This window comes from Tasmannia lanceolata, unplaced genomic scaffold (assembly GCF_043159265.1).
Source record: "Tasmannia lanceolata isolate RefF3 unplaced genomic scaffold, GAP_Taslan_0.1 ptg000037l, whole genome shotgun sequence".
Taxonomy (NCBI): domain Eukaryota; kingdom Viridiplantae; phylum Streptophyta; class Magnoliopsida; order Canellales; family Winteraceae; genus Tasmannia; species Tasmannia lanceolata.
In genome coordinates, this window is record NW_027518714.1 from 3,342,266 (window position 1) to 3,367,344 (window position 25,079).

General features: G+C 37.8%; 1 protein-coding gene and 1 long non-coding RNA gene across 4 annotated transcripts; one reads left to right on the top strand and one right to left on the bottom strand.

The window, feature by feature from the left end:
• The first annotated feature begins 129 nt into the window (after nt 1–129).
• On the top strand, nt 130–22,116 carry LOC143862059 (protein SPA1-RELATED 2-like). 3 transcript variants are annotated; one of them, XM_077373053.1, is made up of 8 exons: nt 130–188; nt 682–2,034; nt 3,040–3,197; nt 6,770–7,607; nt 10,872–11,018; nt 13,195–13,512; nt 13,659–13,718; nt 14,509–15,556. In XM_077373053.1, the coding sequence occupies exons 2-8, from the start codon at nt 730–732 to the stop codon at nt 14,698–14,700; spliced, it is 3,018 nt and encodes a 1,005-aa protein (XP_077229168.1). In that variant the 5' UTR covers nt 130–188; nt 682–729; the 3' UTR covers nt 14,701–15,556. The 3 variants fall into 3 exon arrangements, with proteins under 3 accessions (XP_077229168.1, XP_077229169.1, XP_077229167.1); XM_077373054.1 differs by lacking the exons at nt 130–188; nt 14,509–15,556 and adding an exon at nt 18,986–22,116 and having other exon boundaries at nt 522–2,034; XM_077373052.1 differs by lacking the exon at nt 130–188 and having other exon boundaries at nt 540–2,034.
• On the bottom strand, nt 21,080–25,079 carry LOC143862060 (uncharacterized). The gene is made up of 3 exons (XR_013240137.1): nt 25,051–25,079; nt 24,142–24,200; nt 21,080–22,857 (listed from the first exon to the last, which is right to left on the bottom strand). It is a non-coding gene; the product is annotated as an uncharacterized LOC143862060 (long non-coding RNA).

The window sequence follows — 25,079 nt, forward strand, 5'->3', positions numbered from 1 at the left end:
TCGGTATTACATAATTACATTGAAGAGACGGATGGCATTTCCGTAAATGCATTCAACGACCATGCCCTTTCATCGATCCTCACGTAACAAATACGTCGTAAAATTCTGTGTTTCTCTCTTTCCCGTACTCCGGTGCTCTGCTATTCTCAGAGAGAGAGAGAGAGAGAGAGAGAGAGTTTCCATTGCAGGTAAGTTGGTAAAGCTCAGGGTTTTTCTACTTTTAGGTTGCTAGGGTTTTGTTTTGTTGCTTGCCTTAAGAGACAAACATCGACAGCTCTGTGATATTTGGATTTTTCTCCGCTACTTCCGATTTTGAATCAATCTTTTTAAAGGATTACTGATTATGGGATTATTGCTCTCTTTCTTTTTTTCTTTTGGCTGCAATAAAAAAATCCAGTGCATTTTGATCAAAAACAGGTTTCTTTCGATACGATTGTGTTTATAGAATAATGAGCAAGAACATAACACATGGAATTAAAGTGGTAAAAGAGAAAAAAAAATAAAAATCATTTGAAGGTTTTTGTTGGGGCTTTTTGAATTAGATATCTAGAATTGTGGTGAAGAAAAAAAAAAACAGAAACTATATGAGTATATATATGATTGCTTTCGGCTTTGGCCTTTTGTTTTTGTTGTAGTGAAAGAGACGAATCTTCTCATAATTCTGATTTGTGACTGAACCAGGTGATTTTTCATGCCATTAAAATGATTGAATGAAGTCTATTAGATGCCATGGAAGGTAGTAGAGATGTAAAAGGGACAATGGGGAATGGGGCAGAGGCTCCACGTCTCAAAAGGACAGTGAGTGATTGTTCTTTAGGACCAGATACTTGTAATGTGTTGGAATCACGTGCTATGTTTATCTCTCCACAGAGTGATTGGCATCAACATAAATCTTCATTGAAGTCCCCTGAAATATTCACAGAAACTTTAGCTAGGACACGATCTAGCCCTTGCACTTTAAATGGTGCTGGTTTAGTTGTTGATGAATCGACATTGAAAAATTCGACAGTTGGATGCTCGAATAGCAGAGATGAAATTCCGCCGAGGGAAGGCCATTGGCAACATCTTTATCAGCTTGCAGGTCGCTTCAGGAATGGGAACCCAGATGATGATTTGATGTCTAAGGAGCCGATTATGTCTGGTGGCGGAGAGGACGTGGGAAACAAGTTTCTTCACAAAATTTGGTCTCAAAAGCCTCTGCCATCTAAGCATTTAACTAACAGGGGTAACTTCACTGTCTTGAGCCAAACATTCACGGGATATCCAGGAGGGATTCGGAAGGTTCTACCGGTATCAGAGTCTCCTCAGTTTGTTGTAGAGAATGCATCGAAGGGAAAAGGAGCTGTATGTAGACATTCAGAAACTCATGACCAATCTGATGTTGTGATCCTGAGACAGAATGATGAGAAGGGAAATTGTGATGCTGTGATAGCTTCTGATGCATCTCAGGGTTCTACTCTGAAAGCCAATGACTTATCCCTACGTATTGGTGATGAGGCTTGTGTTGGTTCACTTAATGATGGGATTAGCCTAAGAGAATGGCTGAAGCCTGGCTGCCGTAAAGTAAATAAAATTGAGAGCCTGCGTTTATTTAAGCAGATCTTGAAGCTGGTGGATCTCGCACACTCCCATGGAATTGTCTTGCAAGATATAAGACCATCTTGTTTCATGATATTTTCATCAGACAAGGTTACGTATGTTGGTTCATGGGACCTTGAAATCCAGATGGATGTGCCACAAAGTGTAATGAATCAAGAGGCCCACTACTTGGAGCATCACACGACTAGGAAAAGGTACTTGGAACAGGGTATGCACCCCCCTGGTTATGATTTCAGGAAACAGCAGAACTCCGATAAAAGACCCAAGGCTTCAAACATGTCTGGATCTCCACGTGCATCTAACCTCTTACACTGGCGGATGAGCTCGGAAAGCATGCAGTTGGAGGAGCGATGGTATACTAGTCCTGAGGAGCTCAATGCTGGGGTCCGTACGCTTTCATCAAACATTTACAATCTTGGGTTTCTTCTATTTGAGGTGCAAAGATATCTCTACTAAGTTCATTTACTTATCTTATTTGACATGTGTCTGAATCCTTTTGGTACTGTTTGTTGATTGCTTGATCGTTGACAACACTGAATCCTTTTGGTAGATATTAATAAATGTAAGGTCTAGTAAAATGGTTACTTATGTTTTCCTTTTCTTTTCTTTTTTTGTATTGCTATGTTTTGTTCTAATCATAAAACTTTTTTTTACTTCACTTCTTTTTCTAAACGGACCACCTAACCGAGCGAAATGTCAAAACCTTCCATTCCATGTGAAAAACAGAATGCCCATCAAAACAGAATTGACAACTATGCGTAGTATCTAAATGGTCTCCTCTGCGGAACTTCTTCAAATTGAATTATGATGGACACTCTCGGGTAATCTTGACCTGACTACATTGGCGGTGTTTCTAGAAATGGTTTGGAGTAGATAAAGCTTTTGTAGGCTCATTCAAATAGTGGATCCTCAAAATGTACGTTTCTCTATTTTTGTGGCCTTTGAATTTTTGAAGATAATCACCATTTCAAAAAAATCTTTGAAGATAAGTTTTGGGTTTTCTTTTGGGTGGAAGGTGATTTTCCAAGATTGATTAATTTGGCATTGAGATTTTTCCTGGTCCTTGCGAGATTAGCTGATTTCACATCAGAGATTGTTGATTTGACTAAGTGTTTCAATTTACACACATCCAGTGAAATGCTAACGATGTAGTGAACTCCTTAGCTAGGAAGGGTGTTGATAGGAATTCACTGTGTGTTGCGCTGGCATTACCACTTATAATAGGTCTTTATTTTCTTAATTTTATTTTCTATTTCTTTTGCTAATTCTAGAAAGAAAATATTCTGGTGTCTTTTCAAATTGGTGATGTCTTTTCCGATTTTTTTGGGTTATTGATCTCCAACTAATACCTGCCTTCGAATACACACACTGTTGCTTGCTGATAAACTTTCTTAGGTAGAATGAATGGTTGTTGGACTAATTCTGGCTTTTCTCTGTTAGCTGTTTTGCTGTTTTGAAACATTGGAGGTGCATGATACAGCAATGTCTGATCTACATCACCGTATTCTTCCTCCAAATTTTATATGGGAGAATCCCAAGGAGGCGGATTTCTGTATTTGGCTGCTCCATCCGGAGCCTTCTTTTCGTCCTAAGACAAGGTATTGGACATTGTAGTTCAGCAAAGATACACACTTTTGCCTATTTGGGTTGAAATAGTCCCTTTTTCTAGGATAGAGATTTGATTGGGTGAATGTGGTTTAGATCATAGTTGCGCCCTTCTCTTAGAACCTTACTTTTCATTCCAACTAGAGATGAATTATCTTTAATCGTTTCTATCTTTAGTTAATAACCTGTAAATGAAATAGAATTAGCAATGTATCTACTAACTTCTTACACTAAATGGATTTTGTTCATTTTATTTGTCTTGCAGTTTATGTCTACTAGACAACTTTTTTTTTTACTCTCATATATGAGTGCAGTCGACTTGGGCAAGATCCACTTCAAAGTAATTTAGGACAAATGAACCACAAAAAACACATGAGCGAGTAAGATCTCTCCAATTAAAATAGAAAAGCCTTTTCCAAGTCAGCATTTGTGTGAAAGGGGACAAAGTTGAAACTTCATTTAATTTTGATGGTTTTAAGTGCTGAGTTTCTTCAGTGGAAGTCTGGCACATGAGTTCTAAATTGGTTAAATTTACGACTGGACTAAATGAATTTATGTCTTATTAAAAGCAAGATAACAATTATAAACTTGCCAAATTCTTCTTAAATTGGAGGATCATATCTTGTGTCATAGATAGATCATGCAGATGGATGCACAGAAAAAGAAAAAGAAAACGTTATTTCATGAGAGAAGACTTCAGTCTGTGATTCTTTGTTAGATGGAACCTGTTTTCCCATAGGCTAAGGACCTCATTTCTCGATGATGCCATTTCTTTAGATGAATGTGCTTTATCTTTCTTGCTTACAAGGCATAGCAAACTTATGATTGGAGGACACTCGAGATGCAATTGGCCTTTTCTTTCAATTGAATACTGTGACCAATTTAATAGCCGTATTATACAGGACTTTGATTTCGAATATTGGCTTTCTTTTGGTATTAACTATAAAGAAACTTTCTATTTTGTCCACAATCCACATTGTCAAAAATGCATGCTCTTTTCTCCTTCAAACCAAGATACTGTTACTTGTGCAATGTCTTCAGGGTCAAGGTAACATGGAATTTTCCTGAGTTAATACTACTCGGGCATTATGAGCGAAATGAAAAAGGGAAAAGGGTGCAAACGAAAAATTTGCCCCATCTGCCCCATTCACTGGTTGCGAAGCCCACAACTGGGAAACTGTACGCCCCCTCTCATTTTCATGCTCCTTTTCTTCTCCCACCGCAAACACCTCTATCCACTGCCACTATCACCCCTTCCCCGCACCACCTCTCGTTAGACGTCTACTGCAAAAGACAAGATTGTCTTGATTGGCTATAGCCTATAGGTAGACGGCTAGCTTCCTGCGTCATTGGAGCCCATTGTGAGCATAGACAATGCGTCATCAATCAATTTGAAAATTGATTGATGACGCATTGTAGAGATCATTCACTTGGCATTAAGTTGTAGCACCTGGTCATATACATGGTGATCAGCTTCTTATGAGACTTCATTTGAAAATTCTGTTGCCTGGGTACAACCAAAAGAATTACCCTTGAAAATGGGTGCTACATCTACACAAAAATTAGGTAGCCATGATCGCTGAAAATTTCGGTGCTGATAATCTTGTCTCCGCGGTAGACTTCCAGTGAGAGGTGGGATGGTGAAGGGACAAAGCTAGTGGCGGAGATAAGGGCTGTGAGAGGTGCTTGTCTTTGGAGAAGAAAAAAAGAGCAGGGAGAAAGGTAGTTTAATGGTTGTGAGAGTCACAAGTGGTAAAGTGGGCGATGGGGGGTTGGCCGGGGTTGGGGGGTGGGGGTGGGCGTCGGGGGTGTTTATCTGAGCCCAAAGGGAAATTGTTCTGCAAAATAGTGTTATATATATTTTTTTGAATGATGAAAATTTTATTAAAAGAAAAGACCGAGAAGGTCTAAACAAGATACACGAAAAAAGGAAAGAACATAGAGGAAAAAACCAAAGAGCTACAAATCAAGGACGAAGAAAGTAAAAAATCTTTAATCTAGCTCGGTTGATCCCTATCAGGACTAACCTATCTGCCTCAAAGTTGGCCGATCTCCTTACATGCCGATATCTAATCTTGAACCCTTTCGTCGAGACCTGGATGTCCTCAATCAAATCCACAAATCCAAGGATAGGGGATTTCGTCCAGACCTGGTTGTTATCATAGCGCAAGGGAAAATTGTTCTACAAAATACTGTTATATTTGTTTTTTGAATGATGAAATTATTATTAAAAGAAAAGACCGATAAGGTCTAAACAAGATACATAAAGAATAGGCAAGAACAGAGAGGAAAAAACCAAAGAGCTACAAATCAACGAGGAAGAAAGTCAAAAATCTCTAATCTAGCGCGGGCTAATCAATCTGCCTCAGAATTGGCATATCTCCTTATATGCTGATATCTAATCTGGAACCCTTTTGTCCAGACTTGTATGTCCTCAATAAAATCTGTAAACCTCCAAGGATAAATAAGGGTTTTTCCCACTCTACCAACCTGATCATGTTCAAGGAGTGTCATTCCATTATCAGCCTATCCAGGTTGCCTCTCTCTACAAAATAGTGTTATCTTTTCTTTTATTTTTCTTCTTTTTTGGTTGGGGTGGGAATGGGCAGTCATGATTCTTTACAAGTTTTTTACGTTGCAATTACTAGTTTTTTTATGTTGACTACCTTTATGTTATTTGACTTACCAACTTCTCCAAAAGCTTAAGCTGTTGGAGAAAGTCGTTATTTATCTTTTATACTTTAACACTCCCCCGCACGTGTGGCCCACTTGGCAAACACGTGGCACATGTGGTCCCACTTTGGGCCGACCATTGCATGTGGATTTTTGCTATCCGGGAGGTTTGAACTTACCATGTTAACTTACCAACTTCTCCAAAAGCTTAAGCTGTTGGAGAAAGGCGTTATTTATCTTTTATACTTTAACATTATTATTACTATTTTTTATGTTGACTCTCTTTATTCAAGTCAACTCAGACTAACGGGACACCTAAAAGCAGAACATTATAGATGACATGAGATATTATAGCAGAATCACAGATTCAACATGATTCAGGAGTTGAGGACTTTTTCCATTGAAACAGGTTGTAGGAATTACATAAACTTGCAAGTCATGAGAATTGCCACTGACAAATTTACCAACTCAGCTGCAAATAAATTGAGACGGGGGACATTCACATGCTTGTATAATGCCTCTACATATTTATGGTTGCTTCAGCCTTTAGTAGTTGTCTAGTGAGGCGCATGTGACTAAGATGTCCCTCCAACTGGATGTCATTGACCCTTTAATCATCCCTTAGGCCCTGTTCGGTTCGAATTTTGAGTCCAAAACTGATTATTGGACTCAAAATTAAACACAAATTTGAGTCCAACTATCAATTTTGGATTTAAAATCAACTATCGAAATCTAAAAGAACAGTGCCTTATTGTTACTTATTGCTACTGTGTTTCTTAGGCAACACAATATAATTGCCCGGGCTTAGTCATGTTATATTTTAATTATGTGACAAATCCTTGTACTCTGTGAGGAAACCTGATAAACATTCTATGAATTGTGTGTATGACAGGGAAATCCTACAATCCGAACTAATTCTTGAAGCTCGAGACCTGTCTTCCAGAAATCAATCACCATTGTCTGTTGATGAGGAAGATTCCGAATCAGAGCTTCTATTGCATTTCCTGATATCCTTGAAAGAGCAAAAGCAGGAGGAGGCTTCTATGTTAGGTGAAAACCTTGGATGCTTGAATTCAGACATTGAAGAAGTTGAGAGAAGGCATTCAATGAGAACTGAGTTTCTTTCTAAGACAAATAAGGACTTTAATATCTCAGATGAATACCTTCTTAAAGAACCTTTGCACGAGGTAATGCCTCAATCATCCATGTCACGGATGAATGAGTCGAGGTTGATGAGGAATATCAATCAGCTTGAAAATGCTTACTTTTCTATGAGGTCCAAAATTCTGCTGCCTGAAACTGAGGCCGCACCACGTTTTGATAAAGACATCCTAAAGAACCAAGGTAGATTGTCTCCAACACAGAATGAAATTGAGGATTGGTGCATAAACAAGAGCCCCACTGATCCCCTTGGAGCCTTTTTTGATGGTATATACAAGTATGCTCAGTATAGGAAGTTTGAAATACGTGGTACTCTAAGGAATGGAGATCTTCTCAACTCCACAAATGTAATTTGCTCTTTGGGTTTTGACCGTGATGAAGACTACTTTGCTACGGCTGGGGTATCAAAGAAAATTAAGATATTTGAGTTCAGCTCCCTACTGAGTAACACAGCTGATATTCATTATCCAGTGATTGAGATGTCCAACAAATCTAAGCTAAGTTGTGTTTGCTGGAATAACTACATCAAGAACTATTTAGCTTCATCTGATTATGATGGTGTGGTCCAGGTTTGTACTTCTTGTGCATAAAAGTTTGTTTACTGACTACATCCACTATACTTCTTCTCTGGGTATATTTTTGGTGTTTCTAGCTTATACTATGTGCATTTCAGTAGGATTCTTTTTCTCATATTGAAATGCTATTTCCTCTCCTGATTTGTTCACAAGTGTAGCCTCTGGAAAATTTAATGTACTATCTTAACATATAATGACAAGGGTGAAAATTCAAATTCCTAATCTTACAAAATTTTGAACTTCTTTCATTCGGGTAGACACATATGCAAAGTTCAACTTCAACCTCTAATGTTTCTTGTTGACACAGTGATTTGTGGCTGTCTTGGTCTATGTTTCAGTTTATTCATAATATGCAATTCCTTTTATTGTCCTTGACATTATTATGAGAGTGATTCCTCAAAACTCAAATGATGTAAACTTGTATCTAAGTTTATATTTAATCATTGGTTAAATACTCAAACTTGGGAGCCTGCTTGCCAGTTTCCTATCCCAGTCTGACCTGTCTGACAAGTGAGCCACTTGTGTGTCTTAATAAACTAAGAGCTTTGGTTGTGGATGAATGGCCCATGAGCCCCTAAGTTGTGTGTTCTTGGACTTGCCAACTGTCAGCCCTTGAGCTGATGTTTGAAGCCAAGAATCCAATATAAATAGTTCATCTGATGTAAATTCAGGCTTGAGATAGTATGATAATTGTTACTTAGAGTGTAGACAATACCATCCTCTCTTTTCGACTTTTCGTCATCTTTCTTGGATATTTTCTTCTCAACACTTTCTGGAAGTTTTATCAAGAAAATATTTCATAAATAGCAGAGGCATTATATCATTTTCAGACCAACCACTTACTTCACAGCTATGCATTGGAAATCTCCATGAGCATCCAATTCTAGCCGTCCGATTAGTGGAGTTTTTACCATTGAATGTGGTTCTTTATGCATATTTTTCTTTAACCATTGATTTGCGGTGCACCGCTTTTTTTTTTTTTTTTAATATTTTCAGTCCACCACTTAGATGCCCAGGATTATCCAAAGGGGAGGTTTTTTGGAAGTGGCTCATCTAGGTGGGTCCACTAGGTGAAGGTCAGGATCAATGGACAATGGTTCCCACATGCATGTATTTGGAAGCGAAGCCAGCAAATCAATTTGCTGGACTATCACATAATTTTTCTTTGTGTCTCAAATGTATACATTGGAAACTCAGACTTGGATCGGGACTTGATCATTGGGACGAATCAACTGGGTGATTTGGTGGGTCAAGTAAATAGATGGAATAATATACTTGCTAAAAAATAATTCAGAGTTCAGTAAAAAACTAAAAGAGAATAGACATCCCAAAGAAAGAAAAGCTTTCTAAACAATAATAGCTCTCAATGTATTGGCTAAAAAACAAGTACTTCAACGAGTGGCGGGGACAAAAATCAAGAGAGAAAAGAAAAGGAGCGGCCCTCTAGGAATGTCATAGGGGGGTTATTGTCTCTGTTGGGTTTTCTTTTCTGTGTCAATTAGGAGTTTATTTGATTTAGGAAGTTTTATTTTTTCAAGTATAGTCATAGAAATAGAATTAAGGAGTTAGAAGTGTTAGTTTTTAGGAGATCTTGACTCTCATGAGTCCAACTCCTAAGGAGGTTCTTTAATTGGTTAGTTTATATATGGGGTTCTTTGGCTTGTAAACATGGAATACAATTGATAAATGAAAATTTCAAGAGCATTTACAGGCTCTTATCTTGCCGTGTAAATGGTGCACACATTCTAGGCGAATTCTTAGAGATCAAGGCTAGATTCCTTTGATTCATGCTATTATCTCTCCTAGGTGGATTCCTAGAGATCAAATGTGGGTTCCTTTGGTAAAAGGGGTTTTTTCTCTTTTAGGTGGATCCTTATATGCCATTGGTGTATTCCTTTGCTTATCCTTATTCCCTACTTCCCTTGTTCCTTTCTACATCTGTTGCAATGCAGGGGATGGTAATTGTGGGTGAAGGTTTCCCCATTTGATGGTTTTCTAGACAGAAACAGAGTGGAAAAAAAAAGGAAAACTTAGAGAAGGGTCGGGGAATGTGAGCTGTGTTGAGAATAGGAAACAATGTTGTATTGGTGCTGCTCTCCACTGGGATAGAAATCCTTGGATAAGTTGCTCTTGTGGTGAACTGGGTGGATAATTTTATCTTTAGTAAACCCCTGATATTAGCTACCCTTCTTGTATAGTATACCACTATCAGTACCCATTGGGGCTGCTCTGGACGTGAACAAAGGATAGAGATCATTTCTAAGGATAAGTGAACCCCAGGATTTGAGATTTCATGGTTGCATTATATACGTGTTTGCAGGCCATTCTCGTGGGCCTTTCAGCCAAGGTTGAAGTGTCGTTCAAATGATTGCTATCCTATGACTTTAATGGTTTGAGTTAGATTTATGCTTCTAATACACAGAGTTTGGCTTGGAATTTACCAATCAGTGATGGATCCAGTTCTTGGGTTCAAGATGAAATTAAGAGGCAGGTTCCTTGATACTCCTTAAGCTCAATCTTGATTGGACTCGAGTGGTAGCCCAGGTCCTTTGTGTAATTGTCCATTATTAGGAATAAATGAGGCAGGATACAGTTGGCTTATGTGGCTTCTATTGGTATTAGATGTGTTGTTAAAGTTGGTTTGTTGTTGTAGGGCTGAGGGTTCTTTGGAAATCTTTTTCCAGAGCTTTGTTTGCAGAATGCAACTCAACTCACTTTTTTTTAATGAGTAGAGTTGGCTCCTTCCCTGGAGGCTTGCAATGAGGTGGAGGAGATTACGGCATCTCTTCCTCCTCAAATCTTTTCTATTGGAGAGGCAATGGTGTATTCTTAAGAGTCGAGACATTATTGTGCACTTGGGATTCACTTATCCTGTTGTAGTGTTTTTTTCCAATAGGTTGGAGGATGATTAAAATGATTACAGAATATGCAAATTGTAGCTTTTGACTGGGTAAGCCTAGGAATGAAATTGTAAATAGTGTGTTGCCTTTGTAAGAGAACATGGTTTTAAACAGAAATGTGAAATTCCATCATGCTGTGAAAGAGGATGCTTTTTCGACTATTAAAGTTATACCATAGAGACTCTATACTTCTTTTCATAACTATGCAAACACAATATATAGCTCCACGCTCCAGACCCGAGCTTTGGACCAGCATTTGTCTATTTGGTTTATTATTTTCATCTAAAAATAATTCGTTTCTTCTTGACAGATTTTCCTTGCATGACTATCTGATTTGATTAGCTTGGATGTCACACAGTTATGGGATGCAAACACCGGTCAAAGCTTTTCACAGTACACAGAGCACCAAATGAGAGCTTGGTCTGTTGATTTCTCTCAAGTGGATCCAATGAAGCTAGCCAGTGGCAGTGATGACTGTTCAGTTAAACTTTGGAGCATTAACGAGGCAAGCCCCTCTCTTTGTCACATATTTACATTTTTCTCCTGCATAAAATTCGGTACTCTGCAAATTTGTATTTTTGAAAATAACAAAATGACCTGATTCTTCATGAAAGCAGGAAGATACCCGATTTTCCAAAATAATTGGCTCCATGACTGACATTTAGCTTCACAAAAGACCAAAGCTTCTGGAGAAAATCCCTAATTTATACAATAATTCTGCTTCTGTAACATCTCTTTAAGAACCTCTGCAATGATTTATCTGCAAGATGTAAATTAGTATGCCCTTCGTTTAAACTTTTGGTGTTTATTTCTTGGATTGTTGTTTCTGAATCTGACCAAAATATCCTATCTCCAAAAACTGTTTCATTAGGCCTAAATTTGGATCTGGTCTCTGCTAATTTGGCTACTTGGCAGTAGCTCTACATGGTTGTCCCGAATCTGATATCCATGCAAGAATTACAGATATAATCCATTTTTGTGTCTTTAAAATTTGGCATATTAGAGACAAGGAACGAAAAACAAGAGCACAATCTTGTAGTGTTACTGAGGAGGCAGGGACCAGATTTCCCTCTTAGACCTCGAGATTAGAGGATTGTGATCACACACCCAGGTGTTTGGTTGAGTAGGGGATGAGGGCCTCCATCATAGCCTAGGAAAGAGCAAGGGACCAATTATAGCTACAATCTTATGGCAAAATCAAATAGTAACGGCAACTTCTTTGTACAACTCTTGGGAGGAAATCCAGATGAGCATATGTGTCATTGAGGGCCCGTGCCCAAACTAGGAATGACTACATCTTGGGAAGCTGAAACCGAACTTAGATGGATCGAGTCTCGGAAACCCTAGGCCTGATGGTATTAGAGGCTGTGGACAGCTGATAGAGGTCTGTTTTGGGCCTATTTGGGTCTGATGCAGGTGCATCCCCTGAGAATGGCTCATTAGCTTAGTATTAGTTTAGTTTTTCCCTTTGCTTTAGTGGTGTTTTGCTTGTATGGAAGGGTGGCCTAGTCATTTGCTCATTGTTCCAACTTCCATGTCCTTTTGGGTCTTTTTCTTACACTAGGGATAGTTTGGTTATTTCTACCATTTATCTTTTTTAGTCATTTTAAGAAAATAAGGGTAGATAGGTCATTTTACAATTGTCATGGGGCTACAAATAGCCATTTTCCCTCTCAAATGTAATTCGACTTTGATTTTGAAAATTGAATTTGAAGGAGAATTTAGAACCAGGGCTTGTAATTTTGGAGGGAAACCTCTTGCAAAGAGGGTTTCTACTTTCTAGGTGATTTTCGTTCAAGAAACGAGGAGGAATTTTTGAGCTTGAAGCTCAAGCTTCCTCTCTTCAGTTTTCCAACCTTGTTCTGCAAGGATTTTATCTTTTGAATTTTGGCATTCGCTTGCCAAAGATCATTCCATGTACATCATCAATTCATATAAGAAGAAAAAAATCAAAGATTTCTGGTTCTTGCTTGTTGTAGCCTTGTAGGGAGCTAAAACTGGAATTTATGAAGTTATAGCTGGAAAATTGAAGAAACCATTGACCGATCCTCCCTCTCTCATGAAATGTTCCAGATCTGTTCTTTGCCACCGTGTAATGTCATGAATTCCTCCTGTACGGAAGTTCGGTAATTCATTGGCATCAGTACTGCCATTGGAGGTTTGCAGATTTAGTTGAGGAAATTTATGACCGCTTGATGGTCATACTTTTTAGATCCATCATGTCCGGTGCTTGGCAAACTGTGTTGCAGATCAGCTGGCACGGTCTGGAGTTGATAGAGATGTTTTTGTGACTTTTGATCACCACCATCCAGTAGGAGTTTTGATTTGTTTGCTTTTCTTTGTTTTCTTTTTTCTTTTTATTTATTTTCTTGGCTTTGTCGCCTTAGACCTTCTTGTTCTTCATGCGCTTTTGCTTTGGTTTAATCATATCACCATTCAAAAAAATAAATAAATTCACGAGATCCAAAAAAAGAACAAACAAAATAGTTGATGACCTGTGACATTTAGATTTTGATGAAGACTAGCATCTTTGGCTTTTGGCTTGAACAGGAATTTTTATGTATTGTCTTCTCATTGAGAAATTGGGCTATGGATTGAAAGCTAGTCTCTTCCTTTCATGCGAATTTTCTCCGAATAAAAATAGAAGAAGTGGACTGATGTAATTCTTTGGTAATTTGCAGGAAAACTGCATCAGCACAATCAGAAATGTTGCCAATGTCTGCTGTGTTCAGTTCTCCTCTCACTCCACCCATTTTTTGGCTTTTGGGTCGGCTGATTACAAAATATTCTGTTATGATCTTCGGAATACTCGAGTCCCTTGGTGTACATTGGCAGGGCATGGAAAAGCTGTTAGCTATGTGAAATTCTTAGACACAGAGACACTTGTATCTGCATCCACGGACAACACCCTTAAGCTTTGGGATCTCAACAAGACAATTTCTAGTGGGTTATCCACCACTGCTTGCATCTCAACCTTGAGTGGTCATACAAATGAGAAGGTTTGCAGTCTAGTAACTAGTTTCTCTGTTGCCATTCACACACACACACAAAAAAAAAAGGTTTCTCTGTTATACATGCTTCCAGTTTGGAGCATTTCTTCAATTGTTCTGGTCTATATATTAACTTGTCCCTATTGATTCCTCAGAATTTTGTGGGTTTATCTGTTTCCGATGGGTATATAGCATGCGGCTCAGAGACAAACGAGGTATATTTCAACTCCAAATTACGCCATATAATTCCTATGTTGCTTGGTCAGATCTATGGTGCATGGATTCTCGACTGCATTGTCTGTTATGTATTCTGTACTAGTATGTGTATGATGCTTCTAGTTACACAAATTTTAGTCCTCCAGTGGCTGGGATGCTAAGTGAGTTTCCAAATAACTTGAAGAAACCTCAATTTTTTTGCGAATAACATTTAGTCTCTTAGAATTTTTTGCCAGAATCGTGCGGGATAGTTGCTAGAAGTCTAGTACCCATATACCTTCTTTCTTATTTTTTAGACAGATATTGCCTGGGATTGAATTGTCCACATAATACTGTTTTCTTACCTATCATTGTACCAATGCAACAGGTCTATATATATATATATGTGGTTTAAAAACTTAAGGTTGTATGGTATTATATATAGTTCTTTGGATAAATTTTGAACCATAGAGCAAATTCTCAGTGACATGGCTTGGCTCACCAGCTGGCTGAACTATGTTTGACTAAGCCGACCCTGCCAGTCAGATTGGCTGACTTACCAAAACGTTAACTTGTTTATATTTTTGCTTGGCCTTTTGATTCTGATGGGTACTTTCTCGGTGCATGAACCAAATCGATTTGGGTGAATCACAAGCATGCCGTTTACTTTTGGAACAATATCTCAAAGTATAAGTAAAATCTTTTATAATCTTGCTTCTGATGTTGTCTGCAAGGTACATGCCCGCTCTTGCTTCTCTCATTTACAAAATAGTGTGGTTTTGAAATTCTGTGTATTTTGTTTCTTCTCAGGTTTACTCTTACTATAGATCCCTCCCTATGCCAATAACCTCTCACGAGTTTGGCTCCATCGATCCTATTACCGGGCAAGAGACGTGCGATGATAACGGACAGTTCGTTTCAAGTGTCTGCTGGAGAGGGAAGTCAAACATGCTTATTGCTGCTAACTCTACTGGCAGTATAAAATTGCTACAAATGGTGTGAAGGAGGGAAACCCACCCAGTATGGCGTGGCTTGTGGGTTTCAATGATTGCTGTTGCTCGTCGCATCCCATGGAAGCACCAAGGAAGAGTCAAGGAAAAGAAGATGCTGATGAGTGAAATTTAATGCAAAATCTTCATGATGTGAAGAAATGCAAAATTAAAGAGAAATCATCGTCCTGTCTTATTTATGAAGTGGGAGATAGGATCAGAAGGGGGGTCTGTGCAACAAGCAATGCAGAAATCAGTTTAAAATCTTTAAAGCCTGGCCCGGACCATGATTCCCAAGGAGAGTACATAGTTCCAATATTCATTTGGAGTTAGGTCTTATACCTTGGATGTTGATAACTTCAGTGGCGATTCCTGTAAAATTCTGTACTGAACAATCATTGCATATTGTATAATGGAAGGGTAGAAAGCACAGGATGGTTGCTAGACATGAGAAGACTTTGGGACCGTAAAAACTTGCTAGACCAGAAATAAGCAAGTTGGATGAATAGGTCTGAAGCGGAGGGTTTATTAAGCCTGTTGGATCTTTCAATGATTGAAGGATTATGAGACATCAGAACAGTTAACCTTGAGATCTGTAGATATTGTAAATTTCTGGCTATTGGTGGGAACTGTACCCTATCATTCCAAAAAAGTTAAGAGTTGTGCCATTTTTTTTCGCTGGTCCTCGGTGAATTCTGTTGAGTTAGGCATCCTTTCATATTTTCGTGGAAGGAGATGTCTTTAACATCACTTGTTTGTTAACTGAATTGGATTATAGCATCTAAAGAGACACCATTGTGTATATATTGACGAAAATTTGTTCTTATATGGGTTATCCAATATAGTTTGGCACAAAGGCTTTGTTGAGTTGAGTTGAGTATATGGGTTATCCAATATCCAGAACTTCAGTACTCAGTATTGAAGAAAATTTGTTTTGAGAGTAAAGCTTCTATGAGTTATCCAATACCCATAACATGATTACTCATTGGAATATTTCATGGAGAATTGAGATTTGATGGCCTTTTGCTTAAATAAGAACTGAAATCTATTTCAATCATGTGCAGCCATCAGCAAATGTACTCCATAATTATTGGAGGCGGAGACACTAGCAGCTGTTGATGTGTTTACAATAAATTTTCTAAAGTGAAATCTTAAGCATTTTGAGATCAGCACGTTGGAAAGTACTTGATCAAGGCTTCATTCATAATGATGGTAAGTGTTTCATCACTTGCACGTCAGCATATTAGCCATTAGCAAGCCCTTTGCAGGTCCCCATTGACATGGTAAAATTGTTGAGATCGTTTTTTTCTCACATCTTTTGGATTTACCATTCATCACCGAATCTATTTATTTTTAGATTAGTTAGCATACCAGTCAACCTCTTACCATAACTCAAGCAAATTCTGCTAACAATTGCTAAGTAGTATGGAAAAGAGCTATTTATTTAGAATAAACATATTTGGCACTCTTTGGAATAATAAATGTCATTAAAAAAAAAAACATGATATTACATCGATGAACTCACAGAACAAACTGTAAGCAATCGAGGAAGACTAATTAGTAACAAACCCAGACACTAGTTGACTACAAACCCTATATGCCGTGATGGTTGCTCGAATCAGATTTTTATCATAGGCCTTTTCTTGGGAGGTTGAACAACAATGAGGCTGGAAAGTGATTGGGGGACAGTTGATATTGAATGAATTGAATTTACCATACATTTCCATTCGATTCTTTTCTTTTGCAGAGAATTGCTTACTTTCTCCTTGATCATACAGAATAATTTCTAAAGAAGACATCAATATTAAATTTCTGTGGTGCATGGCAATGTTATGGCTGTTTTTCTAGTTGAAGCTGCAGTAACTGGTCTGTATCTTCTGAAATTCAGTCGTTCAAGTTTCAGTTCTAGTAAAAGCTTAGGTATAGAGCAAGAGGAGGTTAGCCAGTGGGTAAAACCAATTGAGACATGCAGACATGGGGAATATAGACATTCCAGCTTCTTCTGTCTGAGAAAACTATTAATTTGTGAAGTTGCTGTGTGTGTTCTTAAACGAAGTTAGGCCACATAGTCCTTGAGAAATGAACATTTCTAGGCTTACGATTACTATCATGCAGAAGCTTCAATTATAAGACACTTCTAACCAGCCAAATTTTTGTGTTGCAGTCATTGTTTTGAAAATCTTACGTTTTATGATTCAAATCAAATCTTATGCATAACGATTTGAATCCCATGATCGAATCTTAATTTGTATGAATCTTACGATTTTTTATTGAATCTTATGATTCGATCGTAATTCGTATGATTTATATGATTCATTCGATTTATCCAGATTAAGCTTTGAATAGAAAGAAAATAAGAGTTTCTTTCAAAAGACCTCATTTCCTTTCTACATTACAAGAAGCTTTTGAAATCCCTCTCATTAGAAGGAAGAAGATAGAGGATGGGTGGAAGTTCGAACGAATCAAACCAGTCAAGCACAAGCTCAGTGCATGTGCTTGAGGGCATTACTTACATCATGGTGGGAGACAACTATAATAAGGACCGCATTGACAAATACAGTATTTTCTAAGTATTTCATGATTGATATTTGCCATTTGATGTTTGAGACTGAGAATTGATATGATCTCATGTCTTTTTTATTTTTATTTTTAAGATTATTATCCAATGTGCATGGGTTTGGATGAGAAATAGATGATTAGTTTGTGTCAAGTTTGTTAGCAAACAATTTATATTAAGATATTGAATCATGGTGGTTTACGATCCGATACGATTCGATCCTTATTACGATTGACGATTCAATTCCGATTTTCAAGACATTGGTTGCAGTATCCCTTGCCTCATTTGAATTTGAATTATAGAGCAGTGATTACTGGAAATAAACAACAAAAACAACATTCCCTCAGAAATACATGGAACACGGTTTTTTCAGCGTGGTTAAAATTTCAGATAACCAAATTGTATCTAATTTTCTGTAGAAGAACAAGAAACATGTGCAGAATGATATGCATTAAGAACTACATTATCTCAGAATTACAGGCATGTCCAGATGCTCTCCATAGGCTTGGAATTGAACTGAAGATATTAGAGGCAGAGCCAACCTTTATCGATTAAAAGTGATAGAGGGTATGGTGTGAAGGGGGGTTGAAAGGGAAGCAAAATGGGATCTTTGGTGAAGGGTCAGTCCCTTTTTATATCTTTGGGTGAGGCCAGATGGCTAGTACAGTCCTAGTCTTTGTTTGATTGTTTGTTTGCTTTTTTAAAATAGTTGGATCCCCATGTCATTGAGAAGTTCAATCTCTTCCCAACATAGGCCCCAACCCTGCTTCCCATGATACTAAATCATGGAACCTAAGGTCACACATCCTAGGCTACCCGTAGAAGTATTTTGCGTGAGTTAGTCCACTACTCTTTCCGTTAGCAATTCCAGCTCTCTACTTCTTGGACTCATTATGGGAGGCAACAGCTGGTTTTTGGAGTTCATCTGCAACTGTGTCCACACGGCATCAATAGGAGAGGGCTAATTGCTCTCCCCTTTGTGATTGTGTCCTGATAAAGAGATGTACACGAGAATCATGTTACAACCTAGCAGGTAAAATTACATTTCGCGGCTGGTTTGTTGCATACCAGACCAGCCACCTCGTGAATGGAGACAATGACCGAAAATTATTGATGACATTATTTATTTGGTGTAGATTAGTTAGATAGATTGATGAGAACTGATGACATTATTTATTTGGTGTAGATGAACGAAAATTGATTAACATTATTTATTTGGTGTAGATTAGTTAGATAGATGAAAGAAAGAAAGAGAGTGCAAGGACACTGGTTATTAAAAGATAAAAGAGGGGATGAGGATTTATGAGCTTGTCAATCACCAATTTAAGCCTTGAAGCTAAAATCTTTGTGATCATTTTATAGATGAAATTGTAAGGAAATGGGTCTGAACTTTGAACGAGTTGTGGTATCAGGCCCTTTAGGGATAAGGGATATGAAAGTTGTGTTTACTTCAGCCAACAATTTGCCTTTCTTGAAGAAATTTTGAACAGCCAAGGTGAAGTCTTTTGCTATAAATGTGTGTTCTTACCAGGCTCTATATTCTTATCGTAGAAAAAGCATGGAAGGTTAGTTAAGTACGTGCCTTTTGGTTGAATAGGATGTCAGTTCCATTTTCTCAACCATGTCTCTTTCATTAATCTTTTTTATTTATTTCAAAATTTACATGTCATTGAAAAATTGATGAATTATTGATGGGATTGATAAAAACAGAGATTTCCTATTATTCTTGGATGCATTACAGGGAATCAAGCGGATAAGCGGTGCTTATATTGAATCCAAGGATTTCGAGAAGGTTCTACTATATCTCTTCACACCATGGATTTTGGGAATGTTCCATTACAAAGATTGCCGGATTCAAGCCATGGATTTTGAGAGGTTCTACTATATATCTTTACACTATGGATTTCAAGAATGTTCGCTAGACTAAAAGGGTGAATCAGATTTTGGAAGACCTTTTGAGGGCCTGTATCCTTGATTTTGGGGGAGATCGGGAGCAACACTTACCCTATTGTGAGTTTGCTTATAATAATAGCTATCAACAAAGTATTCAGATGGCCCCCTTTGAAGCCTTGTATGGTCGCGCTTGTAGATCCCCTTTGTGTAAAACAAACAAACTAGAATAAGAAAACAAAACAAACAAACCAGAATACTATCTTTCATATTTACAATCATAGTTTTATGCTTGTCATAAACTGATAGTATTATTCGATTTTAGTAGTATTTCATGCACATTGAGTCAGGGGGAGAGTGTCACGGTCAGGGGGGGGCCTTCAAAACTCACAACGCACCACATCCTATTTAGACTACTTCATTTGAAAACTCAGGATTTCCCTTCTAAGCACTATCAAATGCCAAATTAGTAACGGGGAAGCAAATTTTGAACTCGAAAAGTTATACAGTAGATCTGGAAGGTTTATCTTCATATGGAAAGATATATTTATTTGGGCAGAGCTTCGCTGCTTTGACCATAACGATGGTCAGGACAGAAGATGAATGAGGGGTCAAGGTTTCAAAGAGAAACAATGACCTTTATTTCTTGAAAGATGGAACCAGAATGTGGGTCTTTTGGTTAAGCGTGTTAACCGTCCTATCATAGAGTATCTGTCCATTTTTTCCTCCAGAAATAGACTCCCTAAGATGATCCAATGGAGCTGATTTTTTGTCTTTAGGGATCATGAAGAATAAAGAGAATCCCTGTCCAGCTGGTTTCCAAGGGGAATCTTTAGGGATCACAAAGGAAAAACTCTTTAAGTGCTACTTTGGACCGTGCGGAGTAACCGACTCAAACGAGGTGAAATCTAGATTGCTATTTGCTAGTCTTCTCATTTTAGGGGATGTTTGCTAGCAGCATGACACTGTTTGGTTTATAGTAGAGCATCACACCACATTAAGATCTTGAGGATCTGAGAACAGATTCTTATATAATATTAAAATCTATTATAGAAAAAGAGTATATAGAGTGGTCTTAATCCTGTTAAAACCCTTAAATGATTTTGAATCTTGGTCAAGCAACTCTACAAGACCCACCTTAACAGCAAAGAAAAGTCTCAAGAGAATCCTAGAGGATTTTTCAGAAAAATTAGAGAAACTGGCTCTTGATATGGAAAACATAAAGTTCCAGGGACCCAAAAAGTTCGATATGACGGAGTTTACAATGTTTCCCGGGGTCACTTTACCCCCGAAGTTTAAGGCTCCAGACTTTGATAAGTATGACGGGACCGGATGTCCCAGAAGTCATATGAAATGGTATATCTCCCTTCTCCAACAATACGGGCTCACTCTAGAGCAAATGGTGACACATTATTTTTTTTCATCGTGCCGTTACGAAAACTGGTTGCCTAATCGAGGGTGGAATCGAACAAATCCCTATGCCGCATGACATAGGGAGGGGTTGTTTTGCTATTTTAAGAAAAAAAAAACCCTCTTCTCTCTCTCTCTCTCACACACACACACACACACTCATAGGCCTCTTGCCTCGGCCACGGGAGGCGGAGAAGTGTCCTCGGCCTCTTCATCATCAACCTCTGCGACATAGTCCTTACTATCATGGGTATGAAGTGGATTGTCACTATCAAAATCTCTTACAATAAAAATTAAAAAAGTTATTGCCATTTGGCAGAGTAGATCTTAGTATCTTACCCACAAGAGCGTGAGAGCGTATGGCCAAAAAGCATTAATAAAAACCCAACCCTAACCCTAATTCAATGCAGGTAACAAAAGGGAGATGATAAATTCGCACCCCCCGTAGGATGATTCGCACCCCTTGTACACATAAAAGCGTTAAAGCCGGCCAGAATTCACGTTAACAGGGGTGGAATCATCCTAAAGGGAGTGCGGACACATCATTGCCCGTAACAAAATTACTCAAAATTTTTGAAAGCATGTGCTAGATAACCGTTAGGACCATAAGACCACAGTGAGCAACGTGTCTTTTGAACTTGAAAATCCAACTGTTGTGATTCACTAGCCGTAGAACAGAAACTTGGAACCTGGACTGGATTTAGACATCAAACTGTTGCAGAAATTCAAATAATGCAGCTGTAAGTTGCAACAAATTTTCCTTTTCAAAAAAAAGTTGCAACAAATTTTTGCAAAGGCTAGTTCGCCAATCAAGATAAATTCCATGTGGACTGTGTTACATGTTCCACTAAATAGGCTCTGTCCCAGAATTGGACATCACAAAGCTCATCGCCATCTAGCGATAGTATCTCTCTTCCAGGACCTCTGGTCTCTCTGGCCAGTTCGTCAATGTGCTCATACGTACCATTGGTGTGGAGGCCTGGGGAAGATTCTCTGTCTGTTATAAAGTTGTTGTGATGAAGGAGATTGTTGGTACATAGTTTTGTAAAAGTTCACGTTTCTTATGATTTTGCAAACCGTTGAAACATCTCTTCTGCAATAAGAAACATCTCATGATGCATGCTACCATCTACAACAGTTGATGCCAGTTATTAGAGTAAGATTCAGCAGAAGCAATTAATAGCAGGAGTGTGAAATTGATTGGGGTTTTGTTGCTTACAGATTTTAGTATTTTGTTTTGGATTGACACGCGATCTACCTTACTTGTCAAAGGTATGCAGTCTCATATCCTGTAGTACAAAGCATGAGAGAATAACTACTAGCAGGGTTCTCACTGCTTGAAGTTTCTATATTATAAAGCTTGTGTATATTCTGATTTTAAAATCTTGGAAGGACTAGATTATCAACTATTCCATCGGGGTTTTCTTTGCTTTGAGTTTTCAGAATTATTTTGACTGAGTTCTGAACAATGATTTTTTATTTTTGTGACAATAGAATAATATTTTACTATTTGAGGCGCCTATATCGACATAGACATATTATCCAGAAAAAATTACAAATAGGCTAACGACATTTGTCAATGTAAAGAAGAAATACAAGATATAAGAACAAAATATTGTGAATGTTTGCGTTGAACCTTTACTTAGTCTGCTCTTGAAAAACATGATAGTAGGCTACTAGACAAAGAGCCTCTCGACACCATGTAATTTACAGAAAGCCGTAAATTGGCTATTAACGAATCCACAGTAGAAGCATGAGAGCATGTTATCAATTGATCCTGCTAACTCTGCGATTTTGTCTTTCATCTCGCCGGCCTGTTTGGTTGCGGCTTCTAGTTGAACTATCAATATAGCCTTCTCCTTTTGCAATTCTAAATTAAGTTTGTTCAATTCCTATACTTCTTGGTCCTTCTCTACGATTTTGCCGTTCAAATTGGCAATCTGTTTCATTGATGCTGCCAATTGGGCTGTGACACTCTGCGACTCTGAAGTAAGTTTCTTCAACAATTCTTTTTGAGCATGCGCTTCTCTGTTGTTCTCTGCAATTTTACTTTGAAGTTGAAACACCAATCTAGTTCTTCTCCATACTCCTTTTTTTCTCCACCACCATCCTTCTTTTCTTCTCCAACTGTAAATTTGCGCTTCTTACCTTCAGAAATTGATACTGATTCTGAACTTTTTTCTAAAGACATTCTGAACCCAATACCACATCCTGCAATTTCATTCTCCCAATTCATGGCTGAATTCTTCATGAGTAAGCCGCGAAATGGGTTTTCGCAAAATTGCCTAGGAAATCCCGGTAGAAAATAACTTTCTGCGAAATTGCTACTTCTAATAAGTGAAATAAGAGAAAATATTCGCCCATTTTTCTTCCCCTGAGCCAGCCCCCTCTAGTGTATTAAAAACTGCTTTTCTACACTAGAATTAAGTGGCGCAAGGGAGAAAAGGGCCGAATCTCGCATACATTTTTTGTTATTCCGAAACAGAACTCTCAAATCCACTTAGATCTAATTTCGTATAGAAATCTACTTAGGTCTTAGATCTATGAAATAGAACTCTTAAATCAAGGAATAGATCTATGAATCTTATCGACATGCATGCATAAAAAACTGAAAAAGGCCGAATATCGCGTACATTTTTTGTTTTTTTGGAAACAGGACTCTAAAATCCACTTAGATCTAATGTCATATAGAACTCTGAATTCTGAAATCTAAAATCTACTTAGATCTTAGATCTATGGAGTAGAACTCTTAAACAAAGGAAGATCAAAGTATTATGGCGTGACTTCAGACAAAAAATCCTAGTTGTTTTCCATTTTATCCAGCTTGGTAAAGTTGCTATCAAGGAATCCGCCACAAAAGGAAGATTATATAAATCGATTGCTGCATCCCTATAATTATTTTGTTCATAATTGTCACCTCTTTCATTTCAGCGTTCATTTGCACAACATCCTAATTTAAATAAAACGAAAAAAATACATAGAAAACAAATCAATTGCTCGTTGAAACATATAACACGAGTAAGATAATCCTATATTTTCCTACCTAATAGAAATCCATCTCGGCTTTATACTTAGGATAACTAAACAAATAGATAAAATCTAACATTCACATTCACCTAAAGGTGTGGGAGGGACTCTGAAACATACTAAAATTAAGCATGAAACCCATAACTTCATGCTAAAATTTGGGTAACGTGACGAAAATTCTCTCAAAAATTCAGATTGACAACACCCATCTTGGTTATACTTCTATTTATGTAACAAATTAAAAAAAATAATTTGTTATATTTAATTTAAAAAATAATTTGCATATATAAATATATGAAAATAATATTTATATGTGTCGAAAGAGTCTCTAAACTTGAAGAAGGAAAAGAAAACAAACTCAGCACATTTCATTTCCTCTAGAAACAAAAATCTCTTAAAATTAGTTTATAACAAAAAAAATTAGTTTTAGGGCGGTTTTAGAAATTATTCTCTAAACGGTTAACATTTTATGTGATAAGAAATTTTCAATGATTAATTAAACATTATTTTACAAACTAAGGGCTAATAGGAAATATTCCAAATATAATAAATCAATGCAATTTTACTAACCTTTTTGTTTGGTTTCCTCTAATATCCCAATTATATTTAAACAAATTTTTAATAATAACCTGTAAGCAAACAAATATAAGCGTTAGAATATTTAGTACTAAAAATAAGATCTATAGAAGTGTAAAGTCACAAAAATAATTTAAACAATTGTTAGGTGTAATGACTATTTTTATAATAAAATGTTAGCTTAAAATAATTAAAATAAGGAATTTGCTAGCGTCCATCGCAAAAGGCATTTCGCGGATGGCATGTTGCATGTGAGTAAGGGTGTCAATTTTGGCTCGGGCTCGGAGGCTCGCTCGAGCTCGGCTCGAATCCTTAACGAGCCGAGCCGAGCCGGCTCACCAGGCTCGTTAAGCTTAACGAGCCGAGCCTAATTTAGGCCAGGCTCGGCTCGGCTCGTTAAGGCTCGTTAAGAATTTAATATATTTAAATATATATATTATATATTAATTTATACATTAAAAGGGTTGTCCAGGGAGTGAAAGGGGGGGGGGGGCAAAATATGTCACTTCATTTTTGGAACCCCACTTGTTACTAGGACCACCCCCCATAGTGTAAAAAAAGTAGTCAAATTACACCAGTAGGGCTGTCCAGGGAAGATGAGGGGTGTGAACATAATGTAACCCGAGCTCGGTAAGGCTCGCGAGCCTGACCGAGCCGAGCCGAGCTTTTGAGCTTAACGAGCCGAGCCGAGCCTGGCCAAGCTCGGCTCGTTTGCACCCCTACATGTGAGAGCAGCCACACCAGCTCACTTTTCAGCAGATTTTGTCTTCATTCATGATGTGGTTGCTCTCACATGCAACAGGCCATCTGCAAAATGCCTTCTGCAATGGACGCTAAAAAATCCCTTAAAATAATAAATTGGATCTAAGACTATTATAAAAAGGATTGAACCAATTAACTTACTGAAATTGGCTTCTATTATTAAGTCCCAT